The 17,567-nt window shown below is 44.3% G+C and overlaps 1 protein-coding gene across 6 annotated transcripts in view; it reads right to left on the reverse strand.

Moving 5' to 3' along the window:
- Nucleotides 1-17,567, reverse strand: part of esrrga (estrogen related receptor gamma a) — a 168,390-nt gene that overhangs the window by 16,851 nt on the left and 133,972 nt on the right. For 5 of the 6 annotated variants that reach the window (XM_089120414.1, XM_089120413.1, XM_039669199.2 and 2 more), the window contains 2 exons: nt 16,133-16,243; nt 7,914-8,096 (listed from right to left, as the gene is read on the reverse strand). In XM_089120414.1, coding sequence (XP_088976540.1) covers nt 7,914-8,096; nt 16,133-16,243 — 294 coding nt within the window. The remainder of the gene's footprint in view (nt 1-7,913; nt 8,097-16,132; nt 16,244-17,567) is intronic. The other variant, XM_039669186.2, reaches the window with a different exon arrangement.

The raw sequence follows: 17,567 nt of genomic DNA on the forward strand, positions 1-17,567 counted from the left end.
ACTTATAAGCAACACACTGGGCATGACCATCTACGGGCTGTGTCGCCTTGCCACCACATCGATAATAATTTACATCATGATTAGGCTCTCATTCAGGACCGAGGCAATATGTTGCACATCGTCGAGAGCCGCTTGTTTAACTCACAGTCTCGTTTGGACGGGTACACAAACACACAAGGTTATAATTCCTCAGAGTCGGCCGACAGCTCAAATCCAATCCCATTTTCCTTCCTGCTTACTCTCTGATGGAGATGATGCACCCCTGAACTGATATTTTGGGGTGGGGTTTCAGGGGAGGGCCATTTTGAGCCTGCCTGTGAACTTTGCATGAACTGCTAGGAAAAAAAAAAAAATCATAATATGATGACAGGCCTGTTCTACCTCCCAGCAAATTTGCTATTGAAGATGAGGGGACTGAAATAGAGTTTGGTTTGTATAATTACGTCCATCTATCTTTATATTCCACTAGCATATCACAAATTGAAAATACTAAAAATTGACTGTTCATTCTGATGGTTAATGATTGGCGTAGACACGGCAATGATTTATTGGTTACTTACTGATGTGACACATTTGCATCTTATTAGATGGAGATTACTAGGAGGCCCTTTCAGATTGCAGGACGCAGCCCTTCACAAGCCGCCTGATGGATTGATTTGATTTGCAAATGTAATCAAACTAATAAGAGGGAAAAATGAGCAATAATGCCTTGTTTTTTCAACGAGCAATCACACAGGGCCGCCCCCCGCTGGTTGTGGGGTAGACACAGGGCCTGATGGGTTGGTGAGAATGCAGCGCTGGTGACAGGCCAGAAGGTTACTGTCACACCTAGTCAGCTCTCTCACGGCCTTTCTAAAAGCAAATGTGTCCTTTATAAAGGCCGACATGCGAGGGGACAGATAAACGCATGCATAATGCAGAGCTTTGTCATGTGAAAACAAATGTGAGTGTGAGTGCAAAGCATGATGCAAATCTGACTTCTGTCAGTTGGACTTCCAACAGGCTAAGACAGACGTGTTTACATGTGAGGTGTGGTGTAGGCTGGGAATTGTGGGTGATGGACGCTCGCTCCATAATCTGTGATGCATGGTCTATTAGCAAAAATGAAGAAAAAAGAGAACATCTATATTAATTTCAAGAAGAAAATCAATGCTTAAATATGGTGAGCATAATCACTTGAAGACATCCATCATGTCAATTCTTCCTGAATGTGTAATTTGTAATATAAAACACACACACCACCCCACCTTTATAACATTGTTGCCTTTGTTATGGTCACTAAGACTCATTTAAAGGACAATCTGCTTAAAGATTCTTCAAAATTCCTGCTTTTTTTAATACAATAACAACAGTAAGTAAAGGCTGAGTAAATAAATAACAGTTATAAATGACCAAAGTAAATCTTTTTTCAAACACTGTCTTCAGAATCATGAGACTTTAGGTAATTAATGTCCTCAAATATAGGTTAAGAAGACAGAGACACACACTAAGAAGATGGAGAAAGAGATCAGTGTTGATAAAAAGAAGCACATAGTCCACATATCGACATGCACAAAAAGAACAAATCTGTGTGTAATGGGGTAAAAGTAGAGTCGAGCATCATTCAGACACCCGAGTCAATAATGTCACAGACTGTAGGCAGCACATCAGTATGAAGATGTGGCACTCATCCAGTATTCTGTGCTGTGGTTATTTGTGAGCTGACACGGCCTTCCCCTGAACAAAATCTCACAAACACAACCTTGAGAAGACAACTGCTTTGCCTATAATGACCAATTTACAGATTTATATCACTTCAAAGTAATAATGAGAAATGCAATTGAAGAGAGCTTATGTGATCATGACCTTTGAACTATGTTAACACACCAATAAAAAAAAATCACATCTCACTGACACACATTTCTCCTATCTTTGCTCTGTCTGTAGAGCCCTTTTCTCTGAGTGTCAGACTTAATTTAGTGTGTCTCACTTTGCTGAATGTATCGGGAGTGAAACCCCTGCTAAAAGTGAAAATTTGATTTGCTAAAAGGAGCTTAGGGCATCTATTAATCAATATTTGCAGTGTGTCAGGCTGAGGGTGGTGACAGACAAGGCCTCATTTAGAGATTGGTTGGAGTGGGAATATCGGATGGGGGTGGGGGTGTCACGAATGGGTTTTCTCCTCTCATCCAGGGCAGGGAGGTGGAGGAGGGTCTCAAAAATCACATCTGGGAATGCACTGGCAGGCACGCCGGCATCAGCGAGGAGAAATAAGAGGGCTCACTCCAGTTTGCAGATAATTATGTTTACATATGATTAGCTCTTCCTCCAGTGGGTTCACAGAGCTAATGAGACAAAACTAGCGAGCACATTCAGTCAAAATAAGACTGGATTGAGAAAGAGGGAGGGACTACACCAAATGGAGCCGTGACTCAAGTTCTCTGAGTAGAACTTGTGAGCCAGCAGTATGAATTGAATGTGATGAGATAAGCAGACCATGTACTGTGAAATTATGTCAAATAAACACGTCTTTACACTTTCACTTTCTGTTACATCATCACTGGTTGCACTGAAAGAAAGACAGAGCATGACTAGTGCAGTCTGATTCAAGAAAAAATTACTCTTAGGAGTCAGGTCTTTTAACCATTTCCTTGCTGGTGTTTTTATAAAAAAAAAATAGTTGCCAGCATTTTCATGGCCCCCAGAATATTTTGTTAAATGAACATCTATGCAATAAATCAAAAGAAAGAACAGACCCCCTGCTTTAAAAAAAAAATAACTTAATGGAGTTTCTTTTATAAACACTTGAATGTGGGTAAGTTTCGTTAAAAACGCAACATTTTGAGCAAAAAGTTGAGAAAATTGCGTTTTTTGTCTAAAGGGGATTCAGAGCAATGATCAAAACATAGATGTGGTGCACAGTGCTATACCTCGTCCTGGGTCAACATTTTATTTGGTAACGTTAGGCAGTTGTGATTTACATGGTGTTTAATGTCGCTCTTTTCTGTTTCTTTTTCGCCTGTTTTGATCAGGAGATCATGCGGAATAGCGCCCCTTTCCGTATAAACATTGGAAAGCCGGAAATATCCGCCAATGGCAGGGAAAGAGTTCGTAAATCACTCAAAACGCTCACAAATTCACAATTTATTTGTTTGGTTAAGTCAAACAAATCCTCCGAATAAACTCACTGAATTGGTCACTGAATTAACATATGACTCATTTAATGAACTGTCAATCTTTATTTTCTGTCATATTATATTATTTGGCCAACGATATAACACGTCCATGTACATAATTTAAAACACTTTTTCCCCAAAAGTATTATCTATTCATAGGTTATTCATTCCACAATTTATACTTAGTTCAGTTCATTTACAAAATTAGAAAAAAAAAATAATTATATTTTCAATATTAATAATAACAACAATAAATGTACATATATTAAAACTATATAATATACTATTTAAATATATTCCGTATACTGTATATTAAATGTTTGTATACATATAAATACTATTTTTATTTTGGTAATATATTTTATTGTTACTATCGATTTATTTATTTTAATGTTTTATTGTGTTATTATTATTACATACATATGTATATGTTATATACACACATATAGGAAACACTGGTGTGGAATGTGCATTATTTCAGCACTGTATTGCAACGCCAAGAGTGATTGTAAGACCTCTATCTCCAGTTTGTTTTTCCATCCTGAAGATTAGAGGCTGGGAAAGGGCTCACGGAGAAAGCAAACCTGTGCTTTAGATAAATCCCTTGCTCAGCTCCTGATTAAGACGTCTCATCGTCCACCAAGTGCCAGAGCCAGAGCCAGAATGAAATAAATAAAAACCCCACACAAGTTGCGTTCATGGCTGCAGCCTTGGGGCAGTTGTGCACGCTTTGCCAAGGTAACTTTAATTGCTATTTTTCGTATCCAGAACAGGCCACTAAGCCCCGTATACACAGGTCAACCAATAATGATGACACCTCAATCACGTCTGCAGATTGCACTGAGTAAGCACCTCCTGTTTTTTCTTCCCTAACAAGGTTTCCGTGCGAATATGCTAATCCCACGGCACGTCCGTCCGGCGAGCACGTAATCGTTTTATTATACCCCGAGAAACCTCACTGAGATATTTGAGGAGGAGTCAGACTTCCATGACTCTCTCCTTCTCCTGAACCTATTACGAATGCACTGGCCCTGACAATTGAGGGAGCGCGAGACAGGCCAGGCCAGAGGAGAGAGGGACAGGAAGGTGTAGAAGGCCAAGAGAGGGAAAAAAGATGGAGGTGGGGGAGGCAGAGGAATGAAGTGGAGTGTGGCAGTACCTCGGTATCTACATAAAAGAGATTAGAGTCGACAGGGTTCCATTTTACAGCTCAATCATATTGTGTTAGCACACGCTTATCCACGTCCCAGTGAAAATTGAAAGGGAAATAAAGAAAGAGAGAAAGTCCCTGAGATAGGACCAAGAATGGGAGAAGCCTGAGCAATTTCAGCCTGCATAAAGGGCCTGTAATAGTGAGGGTCCTGTCATGCTAAAAAGCCAGCGACGGTCCGTTCACCGGCCTTTCTTGCGGCTCGCTCGTCAAGTCAAGTGCGACCGCCCTCCATTGTGTGCCGCTGTGTTACGATAAGGCATGTCACAACCATTATGACAGCACGTTTTCACTTATTTGGATTCCTCCCGGTTGGCGCGAGGGGACTATTTACAGATAAAAGTTCTGCAACAAATGTTTGCTCTTTACTCACCCCCCATGCAGAATACAGCACAGTTTCTTCTTGGCCGGTGTGAGGGGACACTAATTCTATTTACAGATAAAAGTTTTTTTTTTTTTCCCCCCGCACCCGCTTTTTCAGCTACAAACGTTTGCTCTTTCCCCTCCCCACGTGCGGCTTAAATGCTAAAATAAAATTACAGCCTGAATGCTTTAATCTCGCAAATGAGATTCCTCGCCCTAATCCACATTATGTCATTTTCTGCCTTTTTCCTCCCTCATATTGAGTTAATATCACATTTCCAAATCCTTCCGTCGTCCATAATGCCAGGCTTACAGGAACGCGTGACGCCAGGGTTTTGTTCAGACACCCTCTCTCGTCGTGTGTTTGTAAACCATATCGAATGTTTTCATGGCCTATGTGAGCATGTAAATGATCAGAGGAGGGAGAAGGGGAGAACTATTAAAAAAGCAATCAGAAAGGAGCGTCTGTGTCTGCGCCGCCAGCGGAGGGAGCTGCCGTCGAGGCGTCTTTAACTCTATTCCGCAAAACACAGACTGCTTCATTATCCGCCAGCTCTCCGCAGCGGCAGCTCCAGTAATACTGAGTGATGTTTAAATTAGTTTACAATTTGCCTGCTCTTCGCCTAGGACAGATCGTAAGCGAAGGCGCTCAGAAATGTCAGCGGCGCTCCTAACCACCGTAACAAATTGTTGCCCGTACGCTGCACACCTAATGACTTCAAATTAGCTTCTGTGCGAGAGGCTGACAGTTTGTTACGTCTGTTAGCAACATAGCCGCCGTATCATGAGCCATAAATTGGTTTGGGCTCTCGGGGAGAATGGAGGCCTTCATCAATTTGATTAAAAAAAATTACTGTACCATAGAAAACGTACAGATAAACTAGTCTGAAAAGAGAGGAATGGGCACATGGAGGGTTAGGGGAGGCTAAAAGGAGGCCTTGCGTGTCTGTCTGATTGTGTGAGGGTAAATAAAAAAAAGTCATGAGTAGGAATGGAACTTTATACTGAAGTTTTCATCAGGATACAGTAGCAATCGGAGCGCAAGGAGCACGAGGAGATGAGAGCCGCAGGAATACCTGCTCCGGAGATGAGGGGGGCTCCGTCCTCTTCAAACAGACACAGAATTGCCTGCCGAGGTCTAATCATACAATCATCTCTCTTCTGCTGAGCAATCGTTCATAGAATGTGAACTCTGACGCCAAATGTACACTGCCAATCGAGAGACTCCTCTGTTTGCTTTCTGAACAGACGCAGCCTATGAAGAGAACTAACACATACGAACACTGCGCAGGGAAAAAAAAAAAGCTATGAATGTGCAAATGCATACACACCGAGTGTGCAGAAGTTCATATACAGACTGAAACAGAACAGACACTTCTTAGCCTGAAAAATAAATGACAGGAAATCTCATACATTCCGTATGGTATACTGTACTGTGCTATAAAATAATGATTTTTGTTTTGTTGCTGCCAATGACAAATAAACTGACTTTTAAAAAAACACTTTTAATCACTTTAATCCATCCTAAAAAAATCGAAGCGTAGTGTCATTACACTACAGTATAGTCTGATATACTATACTATAGCCTACATAAATGTGCCACATTCCAGAAGCTCCAGTGGTGTAGCTTCCTGCACACAGGGAAAATCCCATTAAATCCACAGGGCAAGTCAGGGTCAATCTGGCATGGAGCAGCAGAAATAACCTCACAATCCTGCATCTTGTGCCTGGCAGGAAATTGGCACTCTGATGAGCTTTAAGCCCGTTTTATGGCTTGTGTGGCACAATTGCCCTGGGCCAGTATTAGCACAGTCATATCTACAGCACAAAGGGAACTACAACACAACTTCCTGTGCAGCTAATCAAGGTGCTATCATGTTTTGGTTCAAAGGCTGGATTGTTCTGTAGGTAAAAGTGGTTTAATAAATCTCATAAAAGAATCTGGGCATGTGAGTGAGTATGTTCACATGGCGTGAAACTACCACTCAGTCTCTTCCTCCTTTCTTTCTAAGTTAACCACTCTTACTATTGTCTGATTTCAGAGCTTTATTCTCTTCACCTCATTTTTTCAGAGTCAGTCACCTATGGGAAGCTCTTTTCAAACATTGAGGGATGAAGTGGGCCGCCACTCTCTGTGACCAGGGCCGGCTCAGATTAAATGCAAAAGAAGGGCTTTGTTAAGCAGATTACTGGAAACTCCTCATTCTGTCTTGTGGAGATGGGCAATAAGCAGCAGCGGAAAGAGAGAGAGAGAGGAGGGGAGGACACTTCAATCATGGTCAGTCATGCCATTATCGTTCATGGCTAATGTCAAGAATCCTTTCAACAAGGCTGCCGATTGGCTGAAACAGCAGCCGAAAATGCCTGCCCTCCACTCCTATGGATATCGTGCTATGCAGAGGAAGGAATTAAGCTAAAACTAAACAAATTGATCCCTGTCTGCTGTCACAGAGGGTGGAAAAATGCTGACCTAAGGACTGTGCCACGGGTGGCCTGGGTGATGGCAAATGTCCTTGATTGACAAGGCACAGCTTTGTTTGTTTCAGCATAGTGTTTTGCTCTTGCTGAAAACAGCAATTACTCAAACGTGCTTTACTTAGTTTTTTTCCTACAGTTTTTGCACATACAGTGCAATACAAAATTCTGAGACTAATAATACTGGTTTATTTTCAGGTTTAAATGTAATTTAAATCCAAACTGTTTTAGGATGCAGAAAAATATATACGAAACAAAGAAAAAATATGGTAAATTAATAAATGTCATCTGTTTTTTTTTTTTATATTTCTAAACATAAGATATATATATATATATATATATATATATATATATATATATATATATATATATATATATATATTTATTTATTTTTTTGCTTTCTTTGGATCATTCGCAAATCATGCTGGATAACTCAATTCATATTAATGCTGACAATGTAATTTGTGATGGAATAGAAGCATTTCTTTTGTAATTAATAGAAACATTTTCAGATTTCGGGACCCCAATGTATTATTGAACTACTTTCTTTTTTGTTCTAACATTTAAAAAAAAAGATATCCTATGTAACCTTTTAAAATATTTTCAAACTTGTATAAAATAACTGGCTTACATCAGAACATCCAATCCACGGTTCACACTGAGAGTTTACCTGTAGTTGCATATAATGTGTATCTCTGCTCATGTCCTACCTGGAATATGCTTGGCCCAGCCAATGTTGACCACCAGCTCCCTGTCTGCCAGGTCGCAGAGCGTGGTCAGGGCTTTGATGTCGCTGTCGGGCACTGTGGGGTCAGGCATGGCGTAGATCTTCTCAGGCTCCGCCACCAGCAAGTGAGACACAATCTTGTTATCTGCAAGGCAGCCAAAGGGGACTGTATTTGAACACCGAGGGGAGAACAAAGAAACAGATTGGGATTATACCAGCAAGGTCATATAGTGTTTGGTTCAGTAGCAAAGAAAGCAATCAGATAACATGAAATATTGGCAGAGTTGTTTTCTTTGGGCAGAAAGATGATGTTTGTGGTACTGAAAAAGCTGTTTTTGGTCTATGAATCAATGCCTGGTGTCATATGTAATCGAAAATAAACGGGCTGTTGTTGATCTGAAGCAGATCTGGAACCAGGATGTAGTCAGTGTTCAGTGGTGTTCATATGTTAGGAGAGAGTTTAATGGTGTAGAGCAGTGCTTCTTAACCTGTTTTGCTTCAATACCCAGTTTTTTTTTTTATCAAAAAAAAAAAAATGTTTTAATGAAAACGGTTTATGTTTGGGAAAATGTACATTGTATAAATATATATTTATATTATATAAAAATATTTACAATTTGCGATTTTTAGCAATGGGGGCTTTTAATGTTGACCAAATAAAACTGCAATAAATAAATAAAAATAATTAAAAAATAAAATAAAAAAAATAATAAAATTTGGAGCCGTGACCTACCAGGTTGAGAACTACTGCTGTAGAAAACGATATTTAAAAAAAAAATTCAAATCCATTTGATTCTCATTGTGGCTAACGCTGAATTGTGTATATAAAGATTTGTGTTGGGGGTATTCTGTCAATCTAATGAGAGAAAGGACACACATTTCAGATCAGATTGCGGAGGTGAGGGAGATTGGAATAGGTAATTAGCGACACCCTTACAGTTAAATGAAATTCATTTGCTGTTTAATCATCTATGTCAATGCAATATGATAGACAGACAGAAGCCAAATACAGCAGTGCAATCTTTGTGTGTATATCTGTGTGTTTGCAAGGCCCAGATGAATCACTTTAAGCCCATTGCATATGTGTTTGAGGTCCGAGGACAAAACGGATCACTAAATTAAAAAGCATTAACTTCTGAGGTGTGTGTGTGTGTGTTGGAGGAGGGGAAGAAATGGATCAATCAGCCCAGCCCTGCTACTCCAGGGAGTGGGGGAGCCTGTAAGTGCTATCTCTAGGTAAATCTTATTTAATGTTTCCCTAATTAGAATCAATGCAACCCAATTTCCAAACCCCATGCCTTTGTTATGTGCAAATAATCAATCAGGTAGGCTGGGACCATGGCTATTCCTCTCTGTTTGTGAAAATAGAGAAAGAGATAGAAAGGAAAGTGAGAAAAGATACAAAGAGCTCAGAGACAGACTGATAAAAGCCTCTATTAATGGGACACTGCACTAAAATACGAAGACGCCTCACAAAACCAGAACATTTGTCGGTACGCCCATGCAAGTGTGGACATCTTCTGGATTAACAGCTGATAAAAAGCCATCAGTGAGGATTTATGTGAGAAAAAAAAAAATGAATCCATAATTTAATTTAGACCTAAGCGAAGGCAAGTCTTAAACTTGGAAATGCCCCCAAACAGCTATTTTCTGTGTAGGTATCGGGTAAAAAAACAAATAAATCTTCAAAATTGTTTCAAAACATATTATATTAAGGAGCAATAAATTATGGTAACAATGGTAATATAAATGCAGCTTCCATTGTAGATAGCTGTCCATTCTAGATTAAAGAAACTTGAATTGAAAATGTCTCTTTCAACTGAAAAGCGGGAAGAACGACATATTGAGAGATTCATCCTGTTTATTTTTCGTCCGAGTTGTCCGTCTCCTCCCCATTATACTGTCTCTAAATAAAAGTCCACATCTTGCTAACATACAATAGCAAGGGAGAAAAAATGAAGTAATGAAAGTGAATGGGAGCTGGACACAGGACAGAGAATAAGCTTTCAAATAAGTTGCTCTCGCTGGCTGGAAATAAGCCTGAACCTGGAAGGAGGGATCAGTAGGATTAGGCAGAAGGTTATTCAGAGCGCTGTATTCCTAAAATGATTTCAACCACTGTAATAATTAAGATTATTTCCGCTGCTATCATGCATAAAAGCATATTGTATTCCAGGAGAATATGCTACCATTAAGTAAAAAGGCTTTAGGGACAAATCTGTTAAGCGCTGCCGTGCTGTCTCTTTGCAGAGCAGTCTGACAGTGCGGAAGCTCCGGTATTGTGGGTTTGATGTCTTTGCCAGATTGGATTTAATCCGGATTAGGCCTCTCTCTCCTTCTCGTGCTCGTTCGCTCTCCCCTAACACACACACGCACACAAACATCTTTGTCGATTGGCTCTGTCAACTACTACATCTCTGTCTTTCGTGTTTCGTGTCCAATTTCCTGGTGCATTGGAAATAAGGCTACTGTGAGGTGACATTGAGATAATAGAAAAATATACTGTATTTTATAGTTTTTATTATCATTAAATAAAATAAACTGAAAAGGCGGTTGACTCAAAAATGAAAACTGTTTACTCACAAAATAAATTTTATTTGTGAGTGAACCACCTTTTCAGTTTATATGAAGAATGTCTGAACTGTTTTGTCCATGTTATGAAAGTGAATGGGGTCCAAAACAACACTGGACTCCATTGGTTCCCTATCGAGGGAACTCAACACTGCGTCGATAAAATCGACTCTTTGGGGACGCTCCCTAAGCGTGCGCCTCTGAAGTATGAATGAAACTAATCCAATCCTGATTGGTGTTGCGTCGTGACGTAACATGTGACGGCATACCCGGAAGTATAAAAGTGACGCTGTCACAACACACACTAGCTTTCGCTCTTCAGCAAGCGCTTTATGTTGAAACTGTCTGTCTTATTTGGTGTTGTTTGTCTTATTATTGAAAGAAAGTATGGCCAGTGAACAATTCAAGAGGTGTGTGCATCCCTGCCCTCGTTTCATCACGGGTGGGGACGCACACTCTCTATGTGTGTATTGTTTGGGAGTGCAGCACGCACGGGCAGCTCTCGAGGGGGCTGCTTGTGAAATGTGTGAGGCTTTGCCTATTAGAGTGCTGCGCTCCCGGCTGGCGTGCTTTGACGAGCACGGTCAGGCTCGCGTTCCCCAGGGTTCCGGTCCCGCATATGTCGAGGCGATGCGGCGACTGAGATCCTGGGGTTCGCAGCGGGATCTGGCGGAGGAGAGTGAGAATGCTGAGGCATTTTCTCGCTCGCCATCGGCTGGTCCCGCAGCCTCTGAGAGTGGTGTGGGAGCCCGCGCTGCGGTTTCTCCTACCCGCGATCAGGTCCCGGTGCTTGAGCTGTCTACTTCTGAGGAAGGGGACGTGCTCAGCATCGATGCGGACGACCGTGATCTCAGCACGCCATCACGCGGCCTGGGTTATGAGGAGCTGGTGGAGGTTGTGACACGCGCTGTGGCCAGACTAAACATCAGCTGGCCACAACATGAGCAGGAAACGCAAGTCACCAGTAAAATGGACGAGCGTTACCTGCAGCGCAGGTCACAGCCTCACCGCCGGGGTCTGCCGTTTTTCCCTGATCTCCATAAAGAGATCTCGAGAACGTGGGAAAGACCGCATTCGTCCCGTATTTCGAGTCCCAATGTAATAGATTACAGCAATGTTATGGGGGCTCGAGATATGGGATATGGGAAGATGCCGAAGGTGGAGGAGGCTTTAGCGAGCTATCTCTCTCCCGAATCGGCGTCTTCCCTAAAGACCCCGGTGTTGCCTAGTAAGCCCTGCAGAGAGACATCTGCATTGGTGGGCAGGGCTTACATGGCGGCGGGTCGGGCTGGTTCGTGTCTGCACTCAATGGCGATTTTGCAGGCATACCAGGCCGACCTCCTGAAAGATTTGGATGAGGGGGAGGGGCCTACTCCTGAAGATGTCGCGGAGTTGAGGAAGGCCGCAGATTTGTCTCTCCGGGCCACTAGGGAAGCGGCCAGCGCTATTGGCCGCTCTATGGCGGCCATGGTGGCCACGGAGAGGCATCTGTGGCTGAACTTATCCGGTATTAAAGAAAAGGATAGGTCCTTCCTGCTGGATGCGCCGCTTTCGGCTTCTGGCCTGTTCGGCGACGCCGTTAATTCGGTTGTCGACTGGTTTCAGGAGTCGAGAAAACAATCTGCGGCGTTCCAGCAGTACCTCCCCCGGAAAGCGAAGGCCAAATCTAGTAGGGGGGGGCAAAGCAATCAGCCCCAGCCATCAGCCAGCTCCTCCCACAGGGCAGAGCAGAAGGAGAGCGTTTCCTCTAGAGCCCCCCCTCCGGGGTCTTGGCAACAGAGGAAACGCTCCCAAAAACCGAAGTCCTCCAGCCAGAGGGGCGACCTGAGGGACGTCATTCAGGCTAAGAGGACTTCGGAAAAGAGGTCCTAGCCAAGGCAGGACTTCAGAGGGCTGCCCCCTCCGCAGTGAGACAACCGAGGTTGTTCTCACAACGGGGCCCTCTAGGAAAAGATGCAGGTCCGCCGTTAACAGCGCTTCGGGCCGCATCAATTTCCAGCGAAAAGACACCAGAGGCCAGCCTCGAGAGGCTGGTACCCTTAGCAGATTTTGTAGAGGGATGGTATCATCTTCCCAACATATCTCCATGGGTCCTGCAGATAATACGAGTTGGGTACAGACTGCAGTTCGCGCACCGCCCCCCCAAGTTCTCTGGGGTGGTGCTCACTGCGGTGGTCCCAGAGCAGGCTCAGGTGTTGGAACAAGAAGTACAGACTCTGCTGTCGAAAGGAGCCATAGAACGTGTTCTTCCGGTAGACAGGGAGTCCGGGTTTTACAGCCGGTACTTTATAGTTCCAAAGAAGGATGGGGGGTTAAGGCCAATTTTGGATCTCAGGGTGTTGAACCGGTCTCTGAGAAGGTTCAAATTCAGAATGTTGACCATTCCAACAATCGTGAGTCAAATCAGATCCGAGGACTGGTTTGTCACGATAGATCTGAAGGACGCCTATTTTCACATCTCCATCCTTCCTTGTCACAGGAGATACCTGAGGTTCGCTTTCGGGGGCGAAGCATACCAATATCGGGTTCTTCCGTTCGGCCTAGCACTCTCTCCCCGCACATTTACCAAGTGTATGGACGTGGCCCTTGCTCCACTGAGACTTCAGGGGATTCGCGTATTGAATTATCTCGACGACTGGCTTATTTTGGCCCAGTCTCGGGAGATGGCAGTTCGGCATCGAGATGTCGTTCTTGGCCATATTCAAAAATTGGGGTTAAGACTCAATTTGAAGAAGAGTGTGCTAGAACCGTCCCAGGGCACGACCTTTTTGGGAGTCGTGTGGAACTCGATTACAATGCAGGCACGTATGTCTCCCGCACGTATCGAGTCAATTCTGGCGATGGTGTCCAGGGTGAGGCTAGGTCAGGCCGTCACTGTGAAACACTTTCAAAGGATGCTGGGCCTCATGGCAGCGGCATCCAACATTATTCCTCTGGGCCTCCTTCACATGAGGCCCCTCCAGTGGTGGTTGAAGACCAAGGGGTTCTCACCCAAAGGAAATCCGTTCCGTATGATCAGAGTAACGCGCAAGTGCCTTCAGTCTCTGCAAATATGGAAGAAGCCTTGGTTCCTATCCCAAGGGCCAGTGTTGGGGGTGTCATGTCGCCGGGAAACCGTTTCGACAGACGCCTCCCTTACGGGCTGGGGCGCGGTCATGGACGGCCGCTTTACCAGGGGTCTGTGGCAGGACCATCATCGCACTTGGCATATAAATTGCCTGGAGATGATGGCGGTATTCAAGGCTTTGAGGAGCTTCCTCCCAGACATCGAGGGTCGCCACGTCCTTATACGGACAGACAATACGTCAGTGGTGGCCTATCTGAACCGACAGGGGGGACTCAGATCGCGCCCTCTGTGCAAACTGGCGCATCAGATTATCCTTTGGTCCCAGGGAAAGATATTGTCAATAAGGGCAATGTATATCCCAGGGGTTCAGAATCGGGGAGCAGACATCCTGTCGAGGCAGGGGCTGAGGCCCGGGGAATGGAGACTTCATCCGGATGTGGTGAAGTCGATATGGGAGAGGTTCGGACCGATGGAAGTGGATCTGTTTGCGTCTCGAGAGACGTCCCACTGTCCACTTTGGTTCTCCCTCTCACATCCAGCCCCACTGGGGTTGGATGCCATGGTACAGGCTTGGCCGAGGCTTCGCCTGTATGCTTTCCCCCCGATCGCTCTGCTCCCAGGGGTCCTGGAGAGGGTCCGTCAAGAGGGCATCAGTCTACTTCTGGTTGCCCCGAGATGGCCGACACGAGTATGGTTCTCGGATATAATATCACTCCTCATAGCTCCGCCATGGCCGATTCCTCTGAGGAGGGATCTATTGTCTCAGGCGGAGGGCACAATCTTCCACCCTCGCCCAGAGTTGTGGAAGCTGTGGGTCTGGCCTCTGAGGGGGTTCAGTACCTAAATGCTGGCTTATCAGCTGAGGTGGTTGAAACCATACTTAGCTCTAGGGCCCCATCTACCAGGAGATTATATGGCCTCAAGTGGAAGGTGTTTCACACTTGGTGTGGAGAACGAAGGTTGGATCCAGTAAACTGCCCAGTGGCTTCAGTTCTGGAATTCCTTCAGGATCGTTTCTCTGCGGGTCTCTCCCCGTCCACTCTTAAGGTGTACGTGGCTGCCGTTTCGGCTTTCCACGCGCCAGTAGATGGTGGACCTCTGGGGAGGCACCAGTTGGTCATTAGGTTTCTCCGTGGTGCTTGGAGGATGAGGCCGGCGATCAGGTCCAGGGTGCCTGCCTGGGATCTGGCAATAGTTCTGGAAGGGTTGTCCCTCGCTCCCTTCGAACCTTTAGAGTCGGCTTCGCCTAAGGACTTAACGTTGAAAATGGTCTTTCTCTTAGCGATTACCTCTCTTAAGAGGGTGGGAGATCTCCAGGCCCTGGCGGTAACGCCAGCTTGCTTGGAGTTTGCCCCTGGCAAAGTAAAGGCCTTTTTGCACCCGAGTCCGGGCTACGTGCCTAAAGTTCCTTCGAGTACGGCTCGCTCTGTAGTCCTTCAGGCATTCCATCCTCCACCTCATGTGTCGGCGGGAGAAGAGAGGCTTCACTTGCTCTGCCCCGTCAGAGCTTTGAGTGTATACTTGGAAAAGTCTGCTTCTTGGAGAAGATCTGACCAGTTGTTAGTATGCTTTGGGTCACCTAAGAGGGGGCTCCCGGCGACCAAACAAACTATAAGTAACTGGATTGTCCAGGCTATTACTGAGGCTTACAAGGTGCGTGGGGTTCCTTCACCTTTGGCCTTAAGGGCTCACTCGACTAGAGGCATGGCTTCCTCTAGGGCCCTTCTGTCGGGAGTACCTCTGCAGGAGATTTGTGAGGCAGCCGGCTGGGCTACCCCGCATACTTTCATCAGGTTTTACAGTCTCAGCCTTCCCAGTACGCCCGGTGCACACGTACTCGGCCCTTGCTGAGTGCCTAATCAGTTTCACTCTGGGGCGGGTCTGTTCGGTGCGTGGCCTAGTGGGTACTCGTTCCCCAAAGAGTCGATTTTATCGACGCAGTGTTGAGTTCCCTCGATAGGGAACGTCTCGGGTTATGACTATAACCCTTGTTCCCTGAGAAGGGAACGAGACACTGCGTCGTGTTGCCACGCCCCCTTTTCAGACCCTTGAGCGTCTTGCTTCATCGCGAGGCTAGTGTGTGTTGTGACAGCGTCACTTTTATACTTCCGGGTATGCCGTCACATGTTACGTCACGACGCAACACCAATCAGGATTGGATTAGTTTCATTCATACTTCAGAGGCGCACGCTTAGGGAGCGTCCCCAAAGAGTCGATTTTATCGACGCAGTGTCTCGTTCCCTTCTCAGGGAACAAGGGTTATAGTCATAACCCGAGACGTTTTCACTATATGGGGAAAAATATATAGATGGGTAAATGGATAGATAGATGGGTAAATGGATAGATAGATAGATAGATAGATAGATAGATAGATAGATAGATAGATAGATAGATAGATTTTTAAATTTTTAAATTCTTTTATTTTTAAATTTAAAATATGTTGATAGTATGACTTAAATAAGTGTTTGTATGTGTGTGAGAACAAAAATCCCTTTAAAAAATATAAGAAAAAAAAATCTCTTTATAAATTTGAAGACATTTAATGCACACAATGCAGTCCTTACATGGCTTTTTGGCCGGCAGAGCCAGTTGAGGGTTCAAATAGGGGCTGTTTTCCGCATCTATCCGGCGTTTGTACTTCTGTCTTCCGCCGCGGACACGGTCCAGTCGAACACCTGATGTGAAAGAGGAGACAAGAAAAAAGGCACCATTTACTTTTCACACATAATTTTTTATCACAAACACAACCTCTTCAATGAAGCAGGCAGATAACATGCGCTGTCACTTTAAAAGCACTGCGAGTGGAGAGGGCCGCTGTGAGCCAGTCATAAACGGCACGGCAGCTGTCAGTGGCCATTTCAGGGATGTGGACAGGAGATGACCAGCTGCTGACAGACAGGGGCACAGTCACTCTCTCCATGTGACATCCGGACGCGCACCTGCCCATCTCTTGCTCGTGGCGTGTGTTCATCTTTAGAGCACTCAAGTCACAACAGAATAACAGGTAAACACCAGAGAGCCATTTTTGTGGCGTTAATACACATCTTCAAAAGTGTTGGTGACAACAATTACAAGAGACGTTAACACTCGAGAGAGTGCAGGAGCGTTCAAGTGCTCAAGTACTCTTGTGAAGCACCTCACTGTGTCTTTAAAGGCTGTCCTATTCTCCTTCATTATTTAAAACTCTCGTCGATATTTTTTCCCACACAAAGAGCGCAAATAAAGTGTGATGGGGGTAATTTATTGAGGTGCCACGGTTGTGAAAACATTCTGAATCCATCCATCGCGACCTGCGATTCTGATGAGTGCAGAGCCTTAAAGACCTGTCCCTGCTTTTAATTAATTGACATACAAAAGAGCCTTAATTTAATTATGCAAACCTCTCTAGGGGATGGGCAGTTTCCGTGGAAACCACTTAAAGGTGGCCTAGGACCCGTTTCATGTTGCATGCTGGAAAGGAACGGAACGGACATAAAGGCCCAGTGGGCCGGCCCTCTTTTGACAATTAAAACACTAGAATTCTCGTTTATCTGAATGGCGCTCAATCGGCACCTCCGCTGGGCTTTCAAGGCCTGACACTCTGAATAATTTAACAATGAGATGCACCTGTCTCATATTAAAGATCATTGACTGAAATTTTGAAGTGCCGCTTATGGGTTTTACGTATACTTCAGCTCAATGAAATGTGAACCCATTGATTTCAATTAGGATGGTGAAGGTTTTCTCCCCAGTATGTATATCAGTTCATTAAAATGTTTGTTTTTTCCGAAGTGAGATTCTTAAAATTGCTGACAATCCATCCAAACTAAGCGAAAAGCCAATTCATTAATTTAACTCTATTCCATTTATATGGCCAATATGCCTTGCATAATTTATAAAATTATTATTATTAATAGAATGAAAGTATTGCCATATTGTACAGACCATAGCCTTATTATTTCTTCCACTAGATCAGTGTTGCACTGTGATTGCACCAAACACACGAGTGTATTTTGAGAT

Source organism: Pimephales promelas, chromosome 15, assembly GCF_988280905.1.
Source record: "Pimephales promelas chromosome 15, fPimPro1.hap1.1, whole genome shotgun sequence".
Taxonomy (NCBI): domain Eukaryota; kingdom Metazoa; phylum Chordata; class Actinopteri; order Cypriniformes; family Leuciscidae; genus Pimephales; species Pimephales promelas.